Source organism: Artemia sp. Qi Xiang Cuo, chromosome 3 (genome assembly GCF_049724085.1).
Source record: "Artemia sp. Qi Xiang Cuo chromosome 3, ASM4972408v1, whole genome shotgun sequence".
Taxonomy (NCBI): domain Eukaryota; kingdom Metazoa; phylum Arthropoda; class Branchiopoda; order Anostraca; family Artemiidae; genus Artemia; species Artemia sp. Qi Xiang Cuo.
In genome coordinates this window covers 95,100,272-95,118,835 of record NC_142796.1, presented here as the reverse complement: position 1 = coordinate 95,118,835, position 18,564 = coordinate 95,100,272, and the positions used below count along the sequence as shown (strand labels likewise).

The 18,564-nt window shown below is 36.0% G+C and overlaps 1 protein-coding gene across 3 annotated transcripts in view; it reads right to left on the bottom strand.

The window, feature by feature from the left end:
- The window catches only part of LOC148954779 (double-stranded RNA-specific editase 1-like), a 60,686-nt gene that overhangs the window by 14,488 nt on the left and 27,634 nt on the right, over positions 1-18,564 (bottom strand). For 2 of the 3 annotated variants that reach the window (XM_089086746.1, XM_089086748.1), the window contains exons 3-4: positions 16,848-17,092; positions 6,396-6,519 (exon numbers count right to left, since the gene is read on the bottom strand). In XM_089086746.1, the coding sequence (XP_088942872.1) occupies positions 6,396-6,519; positions 16,848-17,092 (369 nt within the window). The remainder of the gene's footprint in view (positions 1-6,395; positions 6,520-16,847; positions 17,093-18,564) is intronic. The other variant, XM_089086747.1, reaches the window with a different exon arrangement.

The following is an 18,564-nucleotide window of genomic DNA, read 5'->3' as shown; positions in this document are numbered from 1 at the left end:
TTGTTGGAAGGGTAGCTGTCCCAAGCTGCTGGTCAGGAATCCTAAAAGGTGTTCAAAGCTACCTCATGGGGTGTTAGAATTTGAAAACTAAAATCCTTTACGAGTAACTTTGAACAACAGTTGGAGCAGTTAGGACACATTATGGAATCGAACTTCCAGTAACAATAAAAGTTTATTGACATAAATTCTACATAAGTTTTAAAACAAAAAGGCAAAGAAAAGTAAAATTAGTCAAGTATCAGATGAACAAAGTAATGATCGTTCCGTGAGTGAGTCGAGGACTGGAAATCTCCCTCCACCTGGTGGGGACGGATGGATGCTAAGTCTTCCACTGTGGAAAAGTAGAAGGATCCATCCCTGTTTTTCGGTAGGCATATCAAGTTCAGCAGGCCGACAGAAGAAGGAACACTGATCTCCAACACAAAAAAGCATTATAAATAAGACCCATGAAGAACTTTTCGATGAACAAACATCCATCATAAAAGCTCCCTTTGCTGGAGGGGTATTCGGCACTTCTTTCCACAATACATTTTTTTTCGGGTTTTCTGTTAAGTTGGTTTCATCGTAATTATAAATATCCGACTAAGGCACATCCTGAATAGTCACCTCTAAATTGTCATTGTACTCGTTCAACATTTTAGGTGAAACAGAGGCTTTTTTGAGTAGTTTGCTACGATATATCTATTAGACCTTTTTCAAGATTGAACAAAATATCTATCTAAAAGTTTTGATGGGATGGCTTGGGGGGTAACAGAGGGATCGGGTAGCAAAAAGGGCAAGGGAAGGAGGCTGGTTGCTTTACATTCCCTTGGCTCTTAGAAACAACACTAGATCTTTCAATTTCTAATCGAATAACCCCGCTCCAAAGCTTTTAAGACAATCTCTTCTATACATTAAGTTAAAAATAGAAGTTTTTTTTCAGCTGAAAGTAAGGAGCAACATTTAAACTTAAAACGAACAGAAATTATTACATATTTGAGGGGATTTCCCCCTCCTCAATACCTCGCTCTTTACGCTAAAGTTCAAATTTTGTTCCAATTCGTTAAGAATGACCCCTGAATCACAAAGGCCGTTTAATTAGAATACATAGCTCTTTTGGAAGCATTAAAAAACTCTAGCGTAAAGAGCGAGGTATTGACGAGGGGACAAACCCCCCTCATATACGTAATAATTTCTGTTCGTTTCTAGTTTTAATGTAAATCCTTACTTTCAGTTGAAAAAAACTTGTTTTTTTATTTAATTTCTGATCTTTTTTTAAATAGTGCTGGGAAGTCCGGCGCGCCCTTCATAGAAGATTATTTTCTCCGATTAAATATTCCTCCACAGAAAGATCCTTCCACGTAACCCTCTCCCCCGACCCCCCCCCCCCAGAAAAAAATCCCCCCGAAAACGTATGTGTACTTCCTAATAACAAATACTATATGTAAACAATGGGCAAAGTTAAAAACTTGCAGCTCTTCCCCCGGCGACTGTGGGGGATTAAGTCGTCCTCAAAAACAGTTATTAGATTTTTCGACTATGTTGAACAAAATGGCTATCTCAAAATTTTGATCTGGTGACTTTGGGGGAAAAATGAGCGTTAGAGGGGGCCTAGTTGCCCTCCAAATTTTTTGAACATTTAAAAAGGGCACTAGAACTTATATTTTCCGCTCGAATAAGCCGTCTTGCAACATTCTAGGACTACTGGGTCGATACGATCACCCCTTAAAAAAAAAAAAAAAAAAAAAATTAGACACGCATCCAATCTTTCTGGCAAAAAATGCGAAATTCCACATTTTTGCAGATAAGAGATTGAAACCTCTTTAATAGGGTTCTCTGATACGCTGAATCTGATGGTGTGATTTTCATTATGATTCTATAACTTTTTGGGGGTGTTTCCCCTTTTTTTCGAAAATAAGGCAAATTTTCTCAGGCTCGTAACTTGTGATGAGGACTAAATTTGATGAAACTTATATATTTAAAATCAGTATATCTGATTCTTTTCATGTATCTATTGGTATCAAAATGCGTTTTTTTAGAGTTTCGGTTACTATTGAGCCGGCTCACTCCTTACTTACAGTTCGTTACCACGAACTGCTTGAGTGACCGGGAAACAAATTAAATAAAATTTTACATTGAAGCCTTGTGGCTCTTTACTACAGTCAACGTTAGAGCGTTGCTTCTGATAAGCTTAGTTCCGAGAATTAAATTCTGTTTCCGTTTTGGAAGTTTAAAGATGATTTATTTTCGCCCTGTATTTACCTTGTTAAATTGGGTAGGTAAACCATGGCCTGGTAAATAAACCTTTTTAGCGGCTAAGCTAAGGTCATGGGCCTTTTCTGAAAATGACATTGACATTAAAATCCATCAAATGAAACTACAAAGGACCCAAATTAAATTGCCTTAAGTTAATTTTTCAGATTTTTGCTGATGGCAAAATTTATTTTTCGTTTTATTTTCTGTTCTTCCCTTGAATCTAGCTTTATAATCATTTGCCTTTCCTTTTGATTGTAAAATAATTTCCATCCAAAGAAGAAACAGAAGTATGTGAGAAGGAATCAGGAAAAGGCCAAAATGTTAACTCTTGTCAAAACTAACCTGAATTGCACATGAACTTCATTTGTACCTTCCTGGGATTAACAGATTCATCAACAGGGCTTCCAAAAGGTTTGAACAACAGAGCAAACCTCAACTTAATACAAAATTTAACAATTGGCCAGTACAAAACATTGAAATCCATATTAAAGAAAGGCAAGAATAACGTTCAAAGTTACCCCTTTCTACGGCACTTTGTTTTCTAACCAGGTAGAAATATGAATACATACATCTTTCTGTTGACTTACTACAAAAATTTAAGAAAGGAATAATTTCCAGGAGACACCGAGGAATATTTTTCTTGACAGGGGGTGAGGGACCAAATAAGTTTGGGAACCACTAGTATAAACGAATGGAGAACATCATGGGAGAAAGTAAAGAGTGAAACTTTGAGTAAAGTAAGGAGGAGAAAAGTGTCCTGCAGTATTACCCCCATGCATTCAACTCACATACTCCAAAGAGTATTTATGCTCTGAAGAGTAAGCACAGCTAACAAATGCTCAATTTGAATTATATAAATCCCGGCTTCGCCCGTTCTTTAGCCAGCCACACAGGAGGTCACGCCTAAGCTTGATCTCCCTTGGTGTCAGAAGAAGAAATAACAAAACTTCTTTGCTATCTCTGCTATCCTCTGATTGTTGGTAATCTATACGTGTCTCCTAGTGGGTCTGTTCCATCTTTCCTTCAGATTCTTGATGAGGTTTTGGAAGTAACCCAACAACATTCCTGTGAACTTGTCATTATGGGTGACTTCAATATTAATTTGTGTGACCGGAGGGCATCTTCTTCCTTGGATTTTCTCTCATCTATGCCTGCTTGTGGCACATTACCTTCAGCATGTATTAAAACTCGCATAACTGATACTACTGCTTCTTTGCTTGAATAAATTTTTCATCGTTGACTTTGGTGCAAAATTCTGTATTGATGAGTGATATCTCAGAATATTTACCTGTTTTTTCCGCGTATGATTTTTCTGACTCCTTACCTAGGAGGCAACAGGGAGCTAGTTTTTCGTCTTTAAAATTTCATAATCAGGAGTTGGCTCTTCTTAAATTGTGGTTGGCAGATGATTTGTGGGGTACTTATGAAAATGAATCTGAGGTAGATTCAGCTGTTAATTGTTTTTACGACTCTTGAAAGAAATTGTATTGGAAACTTGTTATGCATTCTAGTTGAATCTTGGGTCGAAGAGAACAACCCCTTTGAATCCTTGGATGACTCCTGGACTCCTTAGGAGCTGAAAAAAAAAAAACCTTTGAAAGGCCTACAGGTCCTCTAAGCCATCTTCGCGCAATTATCGACTCAAACTTTTTAAAGCTTATAGAAGAATTTACAATTCGCTTTGCCGGAGGGCCAAATCGTCATTTTACTATAGTAAATTCTCTACGTGCTGTAAAGACATTAAGACAACATGACAAGTAATGAATTCTGTTATAAGGCAATCTTCTTGACCCCCTTCTGTCCCTTCAAGTGTTTTGATTGATGGTAAAATCGTAGAGGGTGAGCAAAAATGAAAGGCACACTTACTTCTTATTTTGCTAATATCGGGAAAACTACAGCCTCTTACTGAAGTCCTTCTTCTTCTCTAAATGATATTAGGTCTTAACTTGGACCTCATTGTCTTAAATCAATGGCTTTGGAGCCTATCTATGAAGTTGAAATAGCCAGAATTGCCAATAGTTTGAAGGGCTCTTCATCTTCTGGCCCAGACTGTATTTCTACTAAGGTTGTCAAGTTCATTATTCCTGTCATCGTTTCTGCTCTTACGAGACTTGTCTCGTAATATGTCTTTTGACAAGGGTGTCTTCCCAAGTGGTTTAAAGCGTGCTCGTGTTATTATACTTTTAAAGGTGGATCACGGAACAACCCTACTAGTTATCGTCCTATGTCTCTCTTATCGGTGCCTACTGAAGTTATTGAAAAAGCTGTACTTTCTCGACTTCTTGATTTTCTTAATTCTAAACATTTTTTTCATGACCCTTAGTTGAATTTTAGGACAGAGAACTCAACTGAACATGAATGTGTGAATCTTTTAAATTATGTACATACGTCTCTTGACTCTGATCTTACTCCTGCTGCTCTTTTTCTCGACGTACAAAAAGCATTTGATTCAATTACACACAAGATTCTTCTTTGGAAACTTTACCATATTGGGATCCGAGAGAGTACTTATTCTTGGTTTTTATCATATTTATCTGGTCGAGTTATCTTGGTTGATGCTTTCTTTTCCAACCTGTCTTAGATAGAGTTTGATATTCCACAAGAATCTGTTATATGGCCGATACTCTTTTTAATTTATGTTTATGACCTTATAAATGCGGTAAAAGATCTAAAACCCACCACTTGCTGTTGTGTTAGGCAACATACAACTTTCATTTTTTGTGACAAGAGTTTGCCTTTCTCTAATATACTTATAGCTTGTGCAGATGATTGTACTCTTGGCACAGCCGGTAAGACTGAGGCCGATCTTCGTTTAAACATGATTGCCCTTTTTGAAAGAGTTACTCAGAGGTTTGTGTTACTTATCTTGCCTTGAATGTTGGAAAGTCATATTTTCTTACTTTCTCAAGAGTTTCAATGGCTTGTTCTGGTTTAAACGAAATACATGTATCGAGGGGTTCCCTCAATAGGCCTAGGGATCGTTGTGTTCGATCCCTAGGCATCTTGTTTGATGAAAATCTGTCTTTCAAGCCTCATATTGACCTTATTAAAATAAAAATCCCCAGAAGCCTTAGGATCCTTAAAAAATTGAAATACATTTTTCCAGGGTCAATACTTTGACTCCTATTCTACAGCCTAGTTCAGCCTTATGTTTCATACTGTTCTATTATTTGGATGTCAACTTTTCCCTCACTCTCTGAAGCCATTTTCAAAACTATATGATAAAACAAAGACTCTTAAACAGGATATTAATCGTTCCTTACTTAAACCCTTGCTTGACTTGAGATCTCTCTATTTTCTGTCTTGTGCTTCTTTTAATTTTTTGAGGTTACATGGCCAGCTTCCTGCTGCCCTATATAATAATATATTTTTTTATTTTCGAGCAATCCACTTATTTTTTCCGCACTTCCAATAATTTACAAATACCTTATACTCAGTCAATATAGTCTGACTTTAACCCTCTGATAGCTTGTAAAATGATTTGGAACACACTCCCGGAGTCTGCGCGGAGCTGCCGCTCGTTTGGTATCTTCAAAAAGTATGTTAGAGATTTTCTAGCAAATTAATTTTTTTTTCCCCGGCTTTCCGATGAATTGAGGTCTCCGGATTGGTTATGTGTTTTATTTGTGTGGGTGGATTCATGTATTACTCCCTTACCTAGCTTGGATTTTTTTGGGATGGGGGGGGGGTCTTGTTTGGTTTGGTTCTGTGAATTTATTATTTAAAAAATATTTAATGAATGTATTTGTTTAATTATTTTTTTAGTTTTGTTTCTCCCCTGTTTTTCCTGGCCATAGAGCCTTACGGGGGAGAATATGTTGAAGTGTTTGTTATTTTTTTTGTGTAATTTACCGTTGATTTTGGTATTCAGTTATATATTTCTTGCTTTGTCTTTTTTCAATAAATTCAATTCAATTCTCAGGCCTCTGAGACAGATTCTCTTAGTTGGCAATCTAGTTGGAGGTCCTCATTTTATTTCAGGCAGGAATTGACAAGAATTTGGAAAGGCTTAATACAGGCTGAAATGGAACACCATGAAAATTCTACTACACCACCAGCAACATGCCTTTACCCCTCTATCTTGCTTTAAGGCAATACTACCAAGTAGATTCAAGGAAATAATAGCAAACTAGTAGCTATAATAGACAACAATGACTTACTTTTTTTTGGAGCCTTCAGCTTCTCCATGTTGGTTTTAATAATAGCTTCAAGATGACGCTCACAAGCGTCTTGTTTTGCCAATGCGTTGCTTGTGCCATACCCTTTATAAACAACATCACCATACTGGAACGAGTCAAAAAATGTATCACAAAATACAATAGAGTACTATTGCATCAACGAAATACTGTTTCAAAAACAAGAGAAAAACAAACTAAAAAAGAAGGGAAAAAATTACCGGATTTGAAGGAGAAAAAACACCACCTAAAGGCAACCAAAACCCCAAAAATTCAAAATTGCTGAATTCTACTTATTAAGTCTTTCTTCTTGTATCCTACACCACAATTTCTTTTTTGGCTTATTTCAAAAATAAATCAGACATATAATAAGGAAATCTTTCTATACAAACAATAAATAATGAAACTATACACTGGTGGAAGACAAGTAATAGTGCATTTTTTTCTGTTTTTGTTTATTTTTCTCTTTGTTTTAATCCATAGTCATTACCTCGTTTTTACTTGTTTACATTTTTCGTCAACCTTTTTTTTCGTTCAGCACTAGATTCTAACAGACGACGGTAGAACAAAAAGTCAGGCAATGCTGGCATGTGATTGGGTTTAGGAATTAGTTTGTCATACACCTTAATTTGGACTGAGCCTGAATAAGGGTGCAGCAGGGCGATACCTCCCTTCTTATTGCAGAAAAATGTTTATAGCATTTATTTTAAAACTTCATTTAACCAAACTAATTTGCTTCATATTTCATAAAAATATATGCAATGATGTGTGAAGGCGCATCAGGTTTTATGAATGAATCACTTTGTAGGCTCAATAATTTTGGCTCAATGATTTTGTAGGCGCGAGGGGGGTAGATGGCTCAAAGAGTCCATTTTAATGCCAAAAATATTTTAACTCTCACTAGGCCTTGAGATAACTACAGAATTAGTTCTAAGGAAAAGGGGGAGATAGAAATTGATATTTAATCGCTGTTGATTTCCAGGAATATTTCTGGTCCGAACCTTTTATTATGAAAGTAAAGAGTAACGTTGAACACTCAAACGAGCAGAATTTATTCCGTGTAAGAGATGGGCTGTCCTCTCCTAAATACCCTCCCACCTCGTGGTCGTAGAAACTTCAGAGGATGCTCATTCGATCGAAAATTGAGAGTAGAGTTATATTACTTTTAGCCGTAACTCCTTGGGTCAAGAGAACCAATGCACAAAAAATCACTCAAAAAATTGATCCCATTGAAATCGGTCCCTCCTCTAACAAAGGAGATTAAAAAAGTACCGAGTCTGTCCGATGGGCCTGAAACTTTTGGCTATGAATAAGCCTAGAAGTCCGTTTCTGGGTTTACTCTTTTACCGGTTTTATCTTCTTCTTCTTCTAATTCACAGCAGGGTTTTATGCAGAAAGTATGATGTTCTATTACCTTCTTCTTCTATTTAACAGCAGGCGGGCTTTTCAGTTATACTATTTAGCCCTTTTCCTTTTGCTTCACTCTGTGGGCTACAGAGCTACTGGCTTGATTGCCTCATATTTATTAAATATTTTCAAATATCTTTTAGTAGATCTTTCAACTCTATGAGCTCAAGTTTAAGATGATAGATGCCAGTTTCGATGTTCTGTGTGCTTGTATAGTTGGCTAAGCCCTTGGGTGACAGTGATAATTTGGGGTGTTTGAAGAATTTTAGCAGTTTACAAAGCAAGGTATGTTGTGCAGACCTCACCATATTACATTCAAATTGGCAGTGTTCAGTTGTTTCAATATTCACATTTCAATACCTGCAAAGAGGGCGCCTGGGAACTGAATCCTATGAATTAGGAAACTTGTACAAGAATGTAAAAAAATTTAGTTCATTGGTTTCACAAAGCATTCTATGATAAATTTTAGAAAAATACTTATTGCGAAAGGGGGGAAGGCTAGGATTATTCTTATTAAACTTAATATCTGAGTCTCCATCGGTAAATATCTCTAATGGGGATTGGTCTCCCACTTGGCTGGTCAATATTTATAGCATTTTTGCTATTTCATCAACCTGATGATTACCACTTATACCAGTGTCAAGGTATATTCTGGAAATAAGTTCTTATGCCACTTGAAGCAAGATTATCTATAATACTGAGACAATGATAAGTGTCAATGTCCAACTTATACTGAGGAGCTGAGGCCAGCAACTCAAGACTTGATAAAGAGTCGGAATATACTATAATATTATTTGAATTAGCAATCAAAGGTTGGTTTTCCATAAGATGTTCTAATGCCATGATTATGGCATTTAACTCGGCAGACATTATAGATACATTATTATACAATCTCTCGCCCATTGCAATTTCCAGGTGAGGAAGGAAAGCACCACTTGCTACCTTCTCATTCATTTTTGAATGAGAAGCCATCAACAAATATTTGGAAGTGGTTTTTATAAGTAATTGTATTAAGTTCAGCAAGTTTTTTCTGGACAAAAGCAATGGGAGTTAAATCTTTATTCCACTTTGAGAAATCAGTATTTATTATGGGGATTGACCAATTCAATGGAGGGGACTGGGGGAAAATAGGTGCAATAGACTTTGCGGGTACATGGAACTTCTTCTGAATATTGGTATACTCATCTGCAATGCCTTCATACATAGCTGGATTTCTTAACCAATTATGTAGGGTGTGTGAGCTATTTGATTCAATTTTTGTAAGATGTTTTGTCAAGAGAAAGCTACGTTTCACCCTTATTGTTGATAATCCACTCTCCATAAGCAGGAACTTAGTGCTTTTGGGTTTCCTAAGACCAAATAGGAGACGTATTATATCATTTTGTATTGTTTCAATTTATTGCATCTGGGTCTTTGCACATGCACCATAGACAATGAGCCCATAGTCAATACAGGCTCTTATAAGGGATTTGTAAAACTGGAGTAAGGTTTACTCCTTACATCCCCAGGGTTTGGAAAGAAGTTTTTTTAGTACATTCGTTTTTTTAGAGCATTTTCTTATTGAGCTTGAAATATTGAGTTGGAAATTAAGCTTTTGGTCAAGTATGAGACCTAGGTAATTAATATGATTATCTTCTGGAATAGTTGTTCCATTTAGAATTAGTCTTGCATTAACATGATTTCGCTTTCGGTGAAATTGGATTGTTTTTGACTTGGTAGATGCAATGGGTAAATCTGAATGTTGAGAGAATTTTTCAAATTGGAAAACTGACTTTTGCAGCATTGACTGTGCTATCCCAAAGGTGTTGCCAGATGACCATAGCATCAGATCGTCAGCATATTGTAGATTCGTATGGGAGAGGTTCATGTCCCAGAGATATAGGGCAAAGAGGAGGCAGCTGAGGACTGCTCCCTGAGGAAGGCCTTTGGTTATTGTCTTTTGGGGTGAAGAGGCTGAGCCTACACAAACAATAAAACTTCGCAATTCTATGAAAGAATTTATGAAAGATACTAGCTTAGGGGGTAGTCCAAGGTTTGCAAGTTTGTTTAAAAGGATTTGGTGGTTCACATTGTCATATGCCCCTTCAAAATCTAGGGAAGCTGCAACTAAGACATTATTTTTTGAGAATGATTCATTTATTGCATCTGTTAGCAATATGAAAGCATTTGGTGAGGAGTGGTTTTCTGAAACAAGTTTAAGTGTAGTGGACCATATTATTTTTTTCAACATAGAACAGGAGTTGGTAATAAAGAATTATCTCCATTACTTTTCCCATGACACGAGTTCTAACTATAGGCCTATAGAGCTAACGGTTATTTATGTGTTTATTTTTCTTTAGGAGTGGTAGAAGGGACGAACATATCCAGATATTGGGAAACATAGATGCCAAAGCATGATTATAACAATTTAGAAGTTCCTGTTTGTATGAAGGGGTGAGATTCTTTATCCATGTAGGGTGTATGTTGTCATAGCTGCCGCTAGTCTTGGTCCTAATATGATGTATTGCATTGTTCATTTCCTGGATTGAAAAAGGGCTGGTTATACTCAGATCCTGGGCGTGGTTGGTAACTTGGGTTCATAGGGATTGGGGATAATTTGCTGCAATTATTTGATGTTAGCTTATTAACAAAAAGAGTGGCAAATAGCTTAACCTTTTCATTATCATTGTCATAATGGGTAATATTATGTATAAGCTCATACAGGAGTGGATTGGGGGAAGTCTTTTTCCCACAGATGTGGCTTATAACTTTATGTATAATTGGCTCATGTGTTTCTCTGTAGAGATTATTTGCAAAATTATTCCAGTAGTTATATTTAGCATTTATTATGGTCCTTTTTGGATTAGATTCTGCTTGAATTTTTTTTAAAAATTTGAATTTTTAAATATGTAGTAGGTGATGGTTTTTTTATGAATGTTCTCCTAGCTTCCTTTTTTGTTCTCCATTTATTTTGACACTCATTTGTCCACCATGCTTTGGGAATGTGTTTAGGGAAGGTTTTCTTGGGCGTTGTCCTTGACATAGCATGATTAGCTGTATTTATTAGTAAAGATGCCAAAACTTCAGCATGTGTGTCAACTGTTGTGTTTGTAATGCATGAATTTTGGGTGAAACTTGAAACTTCATCATTTAGCTTATTTTGGAACATAGACCAATTTGCTTTAGTGTTGACGTATCTAGAGGTATGTGATAAGGTTTCAGCAGATTCATTTAGGGAGCAAACGATAGCAAAGTGGTCAGTACATAGACTATCAATTTTATTTATATAAATTTTGTTCAAAATATTTAATGACACAATTTTTAGTTCAATTGTAGAGAATCTGCCACTTTTTGGGTTGAAATATGTTTTCAGGTTTGGAGGGGTAGCAACAGCTAATTCATTACTATTTGAAGTCATACGTTCAATGAGCTTACCAGCTTTATTTGCTGATTTATTCCCCCACAAGAGGCTGTGGGCATTGAAGTCTCCACAAATAATGATATTTGTTAACATATTAGAATTATTTATATAGTTGAAGAAATCTATGGCATCTGTAGTTTGGCCATTAGGGTTATAAAAGCTTATTATGTAAGTTTTTGTATTATTCGGCCAAACACTGATACCGATTGTATCAACATCATTTACAAAATCAGGAAAGTTGATGCCACAGAATTGTATTTTATTATTAATTAATAAAGCTACTCCACCTCCTTTTCTCTCTGATGATCTATCCTTTCTCAGGATAGTAAATCCAAGTGACTTATTTTGTTGATTTTGGGTTAGACGATTTTCCTCGAGGCAAGCAATATTAATGGATTTATTATTCATAAAAGATATTAGTTCATTTAGCTTATTTTATGTGAGTGATCTTACGTTCCACTGGAGTATTGATATGTGTTGTGTTGCTGATTCATTTTTCATATGACTGTGTATCAATGTTCAGCTTTGTTAATAGTAAAGCAAGATCTTTTTTTGCTTGAATGAGCATATCATCAGGGATGTAGATTTTTGCCAATTCTGCAATGATTTTGTTTTCTGTAGTTGATGTATATTCATGGCCTCGACTGCATTACAGTTTAGAATGAATAAGCATATATTTGGAGATTGCATGTTTAGTTGTGCATCCTGTTTGTCAGTTAAGGGATTAATTCCTGGTATTGTTTCTGGTTTGTTTCTTCTTGGGAGGGGGGGCCAGGCTGACCTCATCTAGCTGGACAAGGAGGTTTGTTGACTTGGTGATTCTTTCTGATGGGGATGTGAGCTAGGGGGCTTAGAGGATGGTGTTTTATAAGGGGTACTTGATGCATTGGGGGCGTTTGACTTGGGGTGTTTGGTTGGTTTCATTATGGGCTTTATTTAGTATTGATGGGCAGCTTTTGCTTCCATTGCTGCAAAAGGGTATGGAATGGTTTTCTCTGTTGTTATTTGGAGTGTTAGTGTTCTTTTCTTATGTGCAGGGCATAGTGATTTATTGGTAGATTCATGTGGGCGTTTGCAATTCATACATGTAGGCTGAGTGTTGTTGCATGTTGTCAACTCTTTAGGATGGAATGCTTTACAATTACTACACGCTAGGAGAATTTCATTACATTTGTTTGTTGTGTGTCCCAGTTTGAGACACTTCTGACACTGGATAGGCTTTGGTTTGTATTCCTTGTGCGGTTTGATTTGCCCAAAAAGGAATAGCTTTTCTGGGATATTAATTTTTTCCTTCAGTGTAAATAAGAAGGATCTACTTGTTTTTAGGCCATTAGAGTTAGGTTTACCAAGTTGGGTAACATCTTCAACTGGGATTGTGTTCCCAGTCCTATCTGAGAGCTCTTTTTTTAACTCCTGAATGGGTATCTCTGGGGGAGCATCATAAACTGCTATTTTTGTTGGAGATTGTTTTGGGATCTATTACGATGCATTAATTGGGTTATTCAGAAGGGATTTTAGATTTATTATTGTGTCTGCTGATTTCTGATCTTGGACAGCTATTAGCAGAGATCCTTCACGGTGAATATTAAGACAGAACATTGATTTTAGCAATTTGAAAATTGCAACTCTTATTGCAGTAATCTTTTTTATTTCAAAGGGGGTATTAGGAGAAATTTTAAGGTAAATTCCCAAGTTTTGGGAGGGAGGATCTTGGGCGGGGAGAGGGGAAATACTTTTGATTGGGGAGATTTTTTTTCCTTTTTTTAGAGCTTCTAGAAAGGACCTCTTGAAACCCCTTATCATCATTTATAGTGACATTAGCCCCTACACTGATCATTGTCCTATTCTCAGAATTGGAGCTATAATGTGAACTTTGTGATAATGAGCTTGACCAGCCAAGATGGGTATCAATTTCACTGGTATTTGGGGTGGGATCTAGGGGGACTTTTTTTTGGAGGACTTCTAAGCATCCCCTATTGGAATAAGCTTGAAACTAAAACAAGAAAGGATATTATAATGATAACAGACCTTCTGCACTTTACTCTGGGGGAAACTTCACCGTCCACAAAAGAAACACCACAGTATGGCCCTGAGGAGGATTTGAGCACGATTGGTTCGGTACAACTACTGATAAATCGAGATAATAATTCACAAGAAATTTATTTTAAATTTCTTAAAATGTTGCTGCTGTTGTGATTACCTGGATTGTTGCCTAACGTCATTCGCCCATGACAGTGTTTACGTTTTCTAGTCACTGTTTCCTTAGTCTTCTATCGAAAGTTAACAGAGTGTTGAGAATTCTAGATGTTTTCACTAGTTTGAGTTAAGCATCAGTAAATATGGCCAAGACTAATTTTACACTGTATTCTAGAATATACAAACCCCATAACATTGATGGTTGAATTATGGTCAAAGACAAACATCTTCTCCGAGTTCAGGAAATCCGTTATTTGGTTTTTTATGCTGGCTTTAGTCTCTCATGGAAACGCCACAGTGATGTTGATGCAACAGAGATTGCGTGTGGCCTTAGTGCGCTTCGACGCTTTAAGAATTTTTACCTCCCAAAGATATTATTGTTATTGATTCACATACTTGCTATAGTCAAGCAATTTTTTTTATACCAATATCAAACTGGTTCAGATCCTTAAGGAGAAAGTGATATGGAAGATAAGTAGAAGGCGTGAAAAACACTTGATTAGTTTCAACAAATTATAAATGCTTAATTTAAAATTGTTTCGTGATTAACAGTTAGAAATTTTCGCTTATCAATGATGGAATTCTCCAAGTCCGGATGTTTTTCCTTATTATTTTAGTAATAGTAAATATGTCAATAATTTTATTGTCAATAATTTATCAAGTAAATATTTAGTAATAGTAAAAATGTCAATAATTTTAAAACTCGTCATTCTGGTAAGTTTGTTGTCCTCCATACAAGTGGAATCATGGCCATATTTTCAGGGCCTTGTTTAATGAACTTTACACCAGAGAATATTTGGATGGCTGAGCACCTTGGGTTGCTTAAAAGTAAATTGGCAAGATATTATTCTTATTGTTTCAACTAGTATTATTAAAAAAAATTCCGATATTTTAGTCATCTTATTGTTTTTTTAGGGTTTATTATATGTTAGAAAATGTGAAAACTTTAACTTGAAATCGGCTGTTATGTCTAATCGAAAGCAAAATTATCTATTTTTTCCCCCCAAATCTCTTTTTCCCAAAAGCAAAATTATCTCTTTTTTTCCAAAAATCCCTATCTAATAAAGGTCAGGATCGTTTTAGATAAACGAATCAAAAAAGGTTACCAGCACAATTTTTTTACGAGTTCACATATAAGAAGCTTTTATTTATCAATATGTTTTACAAGGAAAAGCAGAGGGATTTTGGAGCAAAAACAAATAAGGCCTTTTTTTTAATTGTGTAATTTTGGTGCCACAATGGAAGGACTGCCAGTGAAAAAATAGCATCCTGAAAAACGGTTAAGCAGATGCTTGAGGAGGGTAATTTGTTGTTTATTGCTCTAAAATTGATTCTTTTTGGTTTTTAAGAGCCCAAATTAAGGATTAATTAATATGATTATTATTTGAAACATTTCGAATTTTTAAGTGTAGGTTGTAGGTAAATAGTCCGTCATTGCCAAATGCGACTTTCGCTTGTGCTTTAAGCAGGCGAAAGTCACAAGCGTAGGGTAGCCGGTTTAAGTCTTGGTGATTACTTTTGTTTTGTTTGGGGCGAGAGTTTTAGGAGTTTTCCTGTAAGACAAGCCAAAAGTCCACCGAGCCTTAAACAGGCATCTACAAGAAACTAGAGGAAACGCGGGAAGCGACGTTTGATCTACCCCTAACAAGGCATGGCACTCCCAGCCGAGGGCAGAGCATCATGATATTACCATTTGCGCTACGGGGAGTTCTTTAACCCCAGTTTTTTTTCAAAAACATATGAGGGTTTCATAGCTAATTGGTCAAAGGCAGAGATTCTTGAACTTATTCACTTACAACAGTTTGGAAAGATGAAAGAGACATCTACTTCACACTATCTTGTGCGTTTTCTCAGCACCGTTCTTAAAAACCTGGAAACCCCCAATCGTTGGTTAAATTTTTTCTCAATTAATCTCCATAAAGCGATCGACCTAATTGATCACGATACCTTCTTAAATAAACTGCAGACGCAGTTTTAAGTGAGTCCCTTTCTAGTTAAAATTGTTGCCTCCTTTTTAACCAATCGTTTTCAAGTGCTTAAATATAAAAATCTTTATTCCGATCCCCTTCCTATCTTTTGTGGGGTGCCCCAGGGAACTCTGATGGGTCCCATTTTATTTCCTATAATGGTTAATAGCCTCATGACAGACCACACAGCGATGGAAGCATGTGGACGACCTGTCTGCACTTGAGGTTTGTCGACGAAATATTAAAGCTCAATTATGACATTACTTGACGATGTCAACCCGGAGGTTTCTTTGTCGTAAGATGAAAATTACTGCTAATAAATCGTCAGTTATGACAGTTAATTTTTTTAAATTACCCCCTTCCTCCCAAAATCTCTGTCACATGCATTAAAATACTTGGGGTGACAATAAATGCTAACTTGAAGTGGGATGCCCATGTTCAAAATATCCTAAAACAAGCTTCCCCTTCGGTTTCCCTTCTAAAACTGTTGAAATTTTCTTTCCCCCCCCCCCCCTAAGGATCTTTTCCAGCTTTATTGTTCTTTTACTCAGCCAATACTGGAGTTTGCTTTTCCAGTTTGGCATTTTGGTCTTTCTTCAGTGCATATTTATAAGTTTGAAGATGTCCAAAAATGAGCACTTAGAATAATAAATGGTGAAGGGAAGGTTCCATATCATTATCTTCTAGGTAAGTTCAAGCTCACCACGTTGGCAGAGAGAAGGAACCTCCTGTGTCTTCGTTTCGGTACCAAGACCCTGTCTATTTCTCGATTACGTTCCATCATCCCCGAACCCTACCTTCCCACCCGCAACAGACTGTCCCGTATAAAATCCCAGAAAGTCCCCAAACTGACTCCCATCCCCGCTATACATTAAAGATATCGGAAGAGTTTTGTTCCGAGTTTTATTGAGTTATACAATAGCCAGGAAAATTAGTCTTTAATTTTATTTTTATCTATTTATTTTTTTTTTACTTTTTAACTAAATCTTTGACTCATTATATTTTTTTTATGTATTTTTATTAATTTTATTGTTTTCTTTTTTATTTTTGACTTTCTAATTTAGTGTTGACCTTTTTCATATATTTTTTGACAGTAAATTATGTTTGACGTGAACGTCACGTTCTTTTGATGATATATATATATATATATATATATATATATATATATATATATATATATATATATATATATATATATATAAATGTATATTGCCTTTGAGATATATATATATAGTGCTTATTTTGGGATGTAAAATTCAAATTCGGCAAACATACTGTGAAAAATTTTTTAAAATAAAATAAAATTCTATTCTATTCTAAGCACCATAAAAATGGGAAAGATGACCCATGCTCTAGGTTCTTTTATGCTAACTTAAAAAAAAAGTTTATTGTAGTTTCATTGGCTGCTTTTTAGTTCGTTCATAAAACGTCAAACAAAATAAGAGGTTAAGTACTTACAGTACTTACAAGCAAAGTACTTACAGTAGCTTCAGCACACCAGGGCTTCCCTTGAATATCTGACGCATACACATTGAATGTGGCAGGCTTTCCTGTAGCAGCCATAGCAATATCATTAAGAGCCATAGTTGCATTCCTGGGGGAACCCTCGTGCATCATCTCTGCATTCCTTATTTTCTTCCTCTTAGCTTTTGACACCTTTTCTTCTTCTTTGCTCTTTCTTTTGAATATTTTAAATTTAGTTTTGTCCACATCTGCAAATTCAAATTTTATTTAATTAATACAATAACATCTACTTATTTGGAAAACTGATACCTAGTCTACTGGAACTTTAACTATCCAAAAGCCATCAACATTGAGCATTTGGTACTTTTGGTATGGAGCTGTATTGATTTTAGGGTTTTATGTAACCCTATGTTTGAATTGAATCCCCTCCCCCCCACATACAAAAATAATTTGGGACAAGGGTCCAGGTGATATAGGGGTCAGTGTCATTACGTGATATCAGAAATAAATATTGGATATCGGCCGATTTTTTTTTTCAAGCGCAACTTATCCAGAAGATGGACCCTTATTTCCTCAAGTAATTTTCGCTGGTCCAGTCCTTGGGGGTGGAGCCACCAGCTAAGACTGACCATGGTGGAGAGCAGAGGTGATGTCAATAAATGCCTTACACTTTTTTCAATCAGATTTTCTCGTATTTGTGTTGAAGTAACTAAATCGGCTTAAAATAGTTTTACTGTTTGTACTAGAACTTTATTTGGTTGAATTGTTTTTCTACATCTCTTCTAGATCTTTTTTTGCATTATTTGAAATCCACAATGTATTATTGAGGCTGTTCTTTGGCTAGTAATAGACCAGGGGGAAACATGAGGGTATGAATATGGACAGAGAATAAAAGGTTTAAACTTAAGGCAAGGTTTTTTTCCGGAGGGGAATTTATCGGCAAATTATATCGATAACGTATCGGTATACTACCAATATACTGGTATTGTACCCAAAAAATTCACATCAGTTGGGCCCGCCATGGAAAAACTATGTTAGTAAAGTAGAAATGCTAATTGGCAGTATTGAACTTTGTTGGCAGATTTTGTCTGAAAATATCGTTTTATGTATAAAATACTTTTTGCTCTAAGAAAAGCCACTCTGGCATAAGTGGTAATCATCAGGTTGATGAAATAGCAAAAAATGCTATAAATATTGACCAGCCAAGTGGGAGACCAATCCCAATTAGAGATATTTACCGATGGAAGCTATCAGATATTAATTTTAATAAGATTAATCCTATCCTTTCCCCCTTTCCCAATAAGTATCCTTCTAAAATTTATCATAGAATTCGTTCTGGAACAAATGGACTAAATTTCCTTGCATTCTCATATAAGCTTTCTAATTCAAGTGGTTCAATTCCCCTGTCCCCTCTTTGCAGGCATTGTAATATGAATAATGAAACAATTGACCATTGCCTATTTGAATGTAATATGCTGACGTCTGCACAACATACCTTGCTTTGTAAACTGTTAAAATACTTCAAACACCACAAAATCTCACTATCAGCAAAGAGCCTAGCCAACTATACCTGCACACAGAGCACAGAAATCGATATCTATCATCTTAAATTGGAACTCCTTGAGTCAAAAGATCTACTGAAAGATATCTGAGAATATCTAATAAATAAGAGACAACCAAGACAGTAGCTCTGTAGCCCACAGAGTGAAGCAAAAAAAAG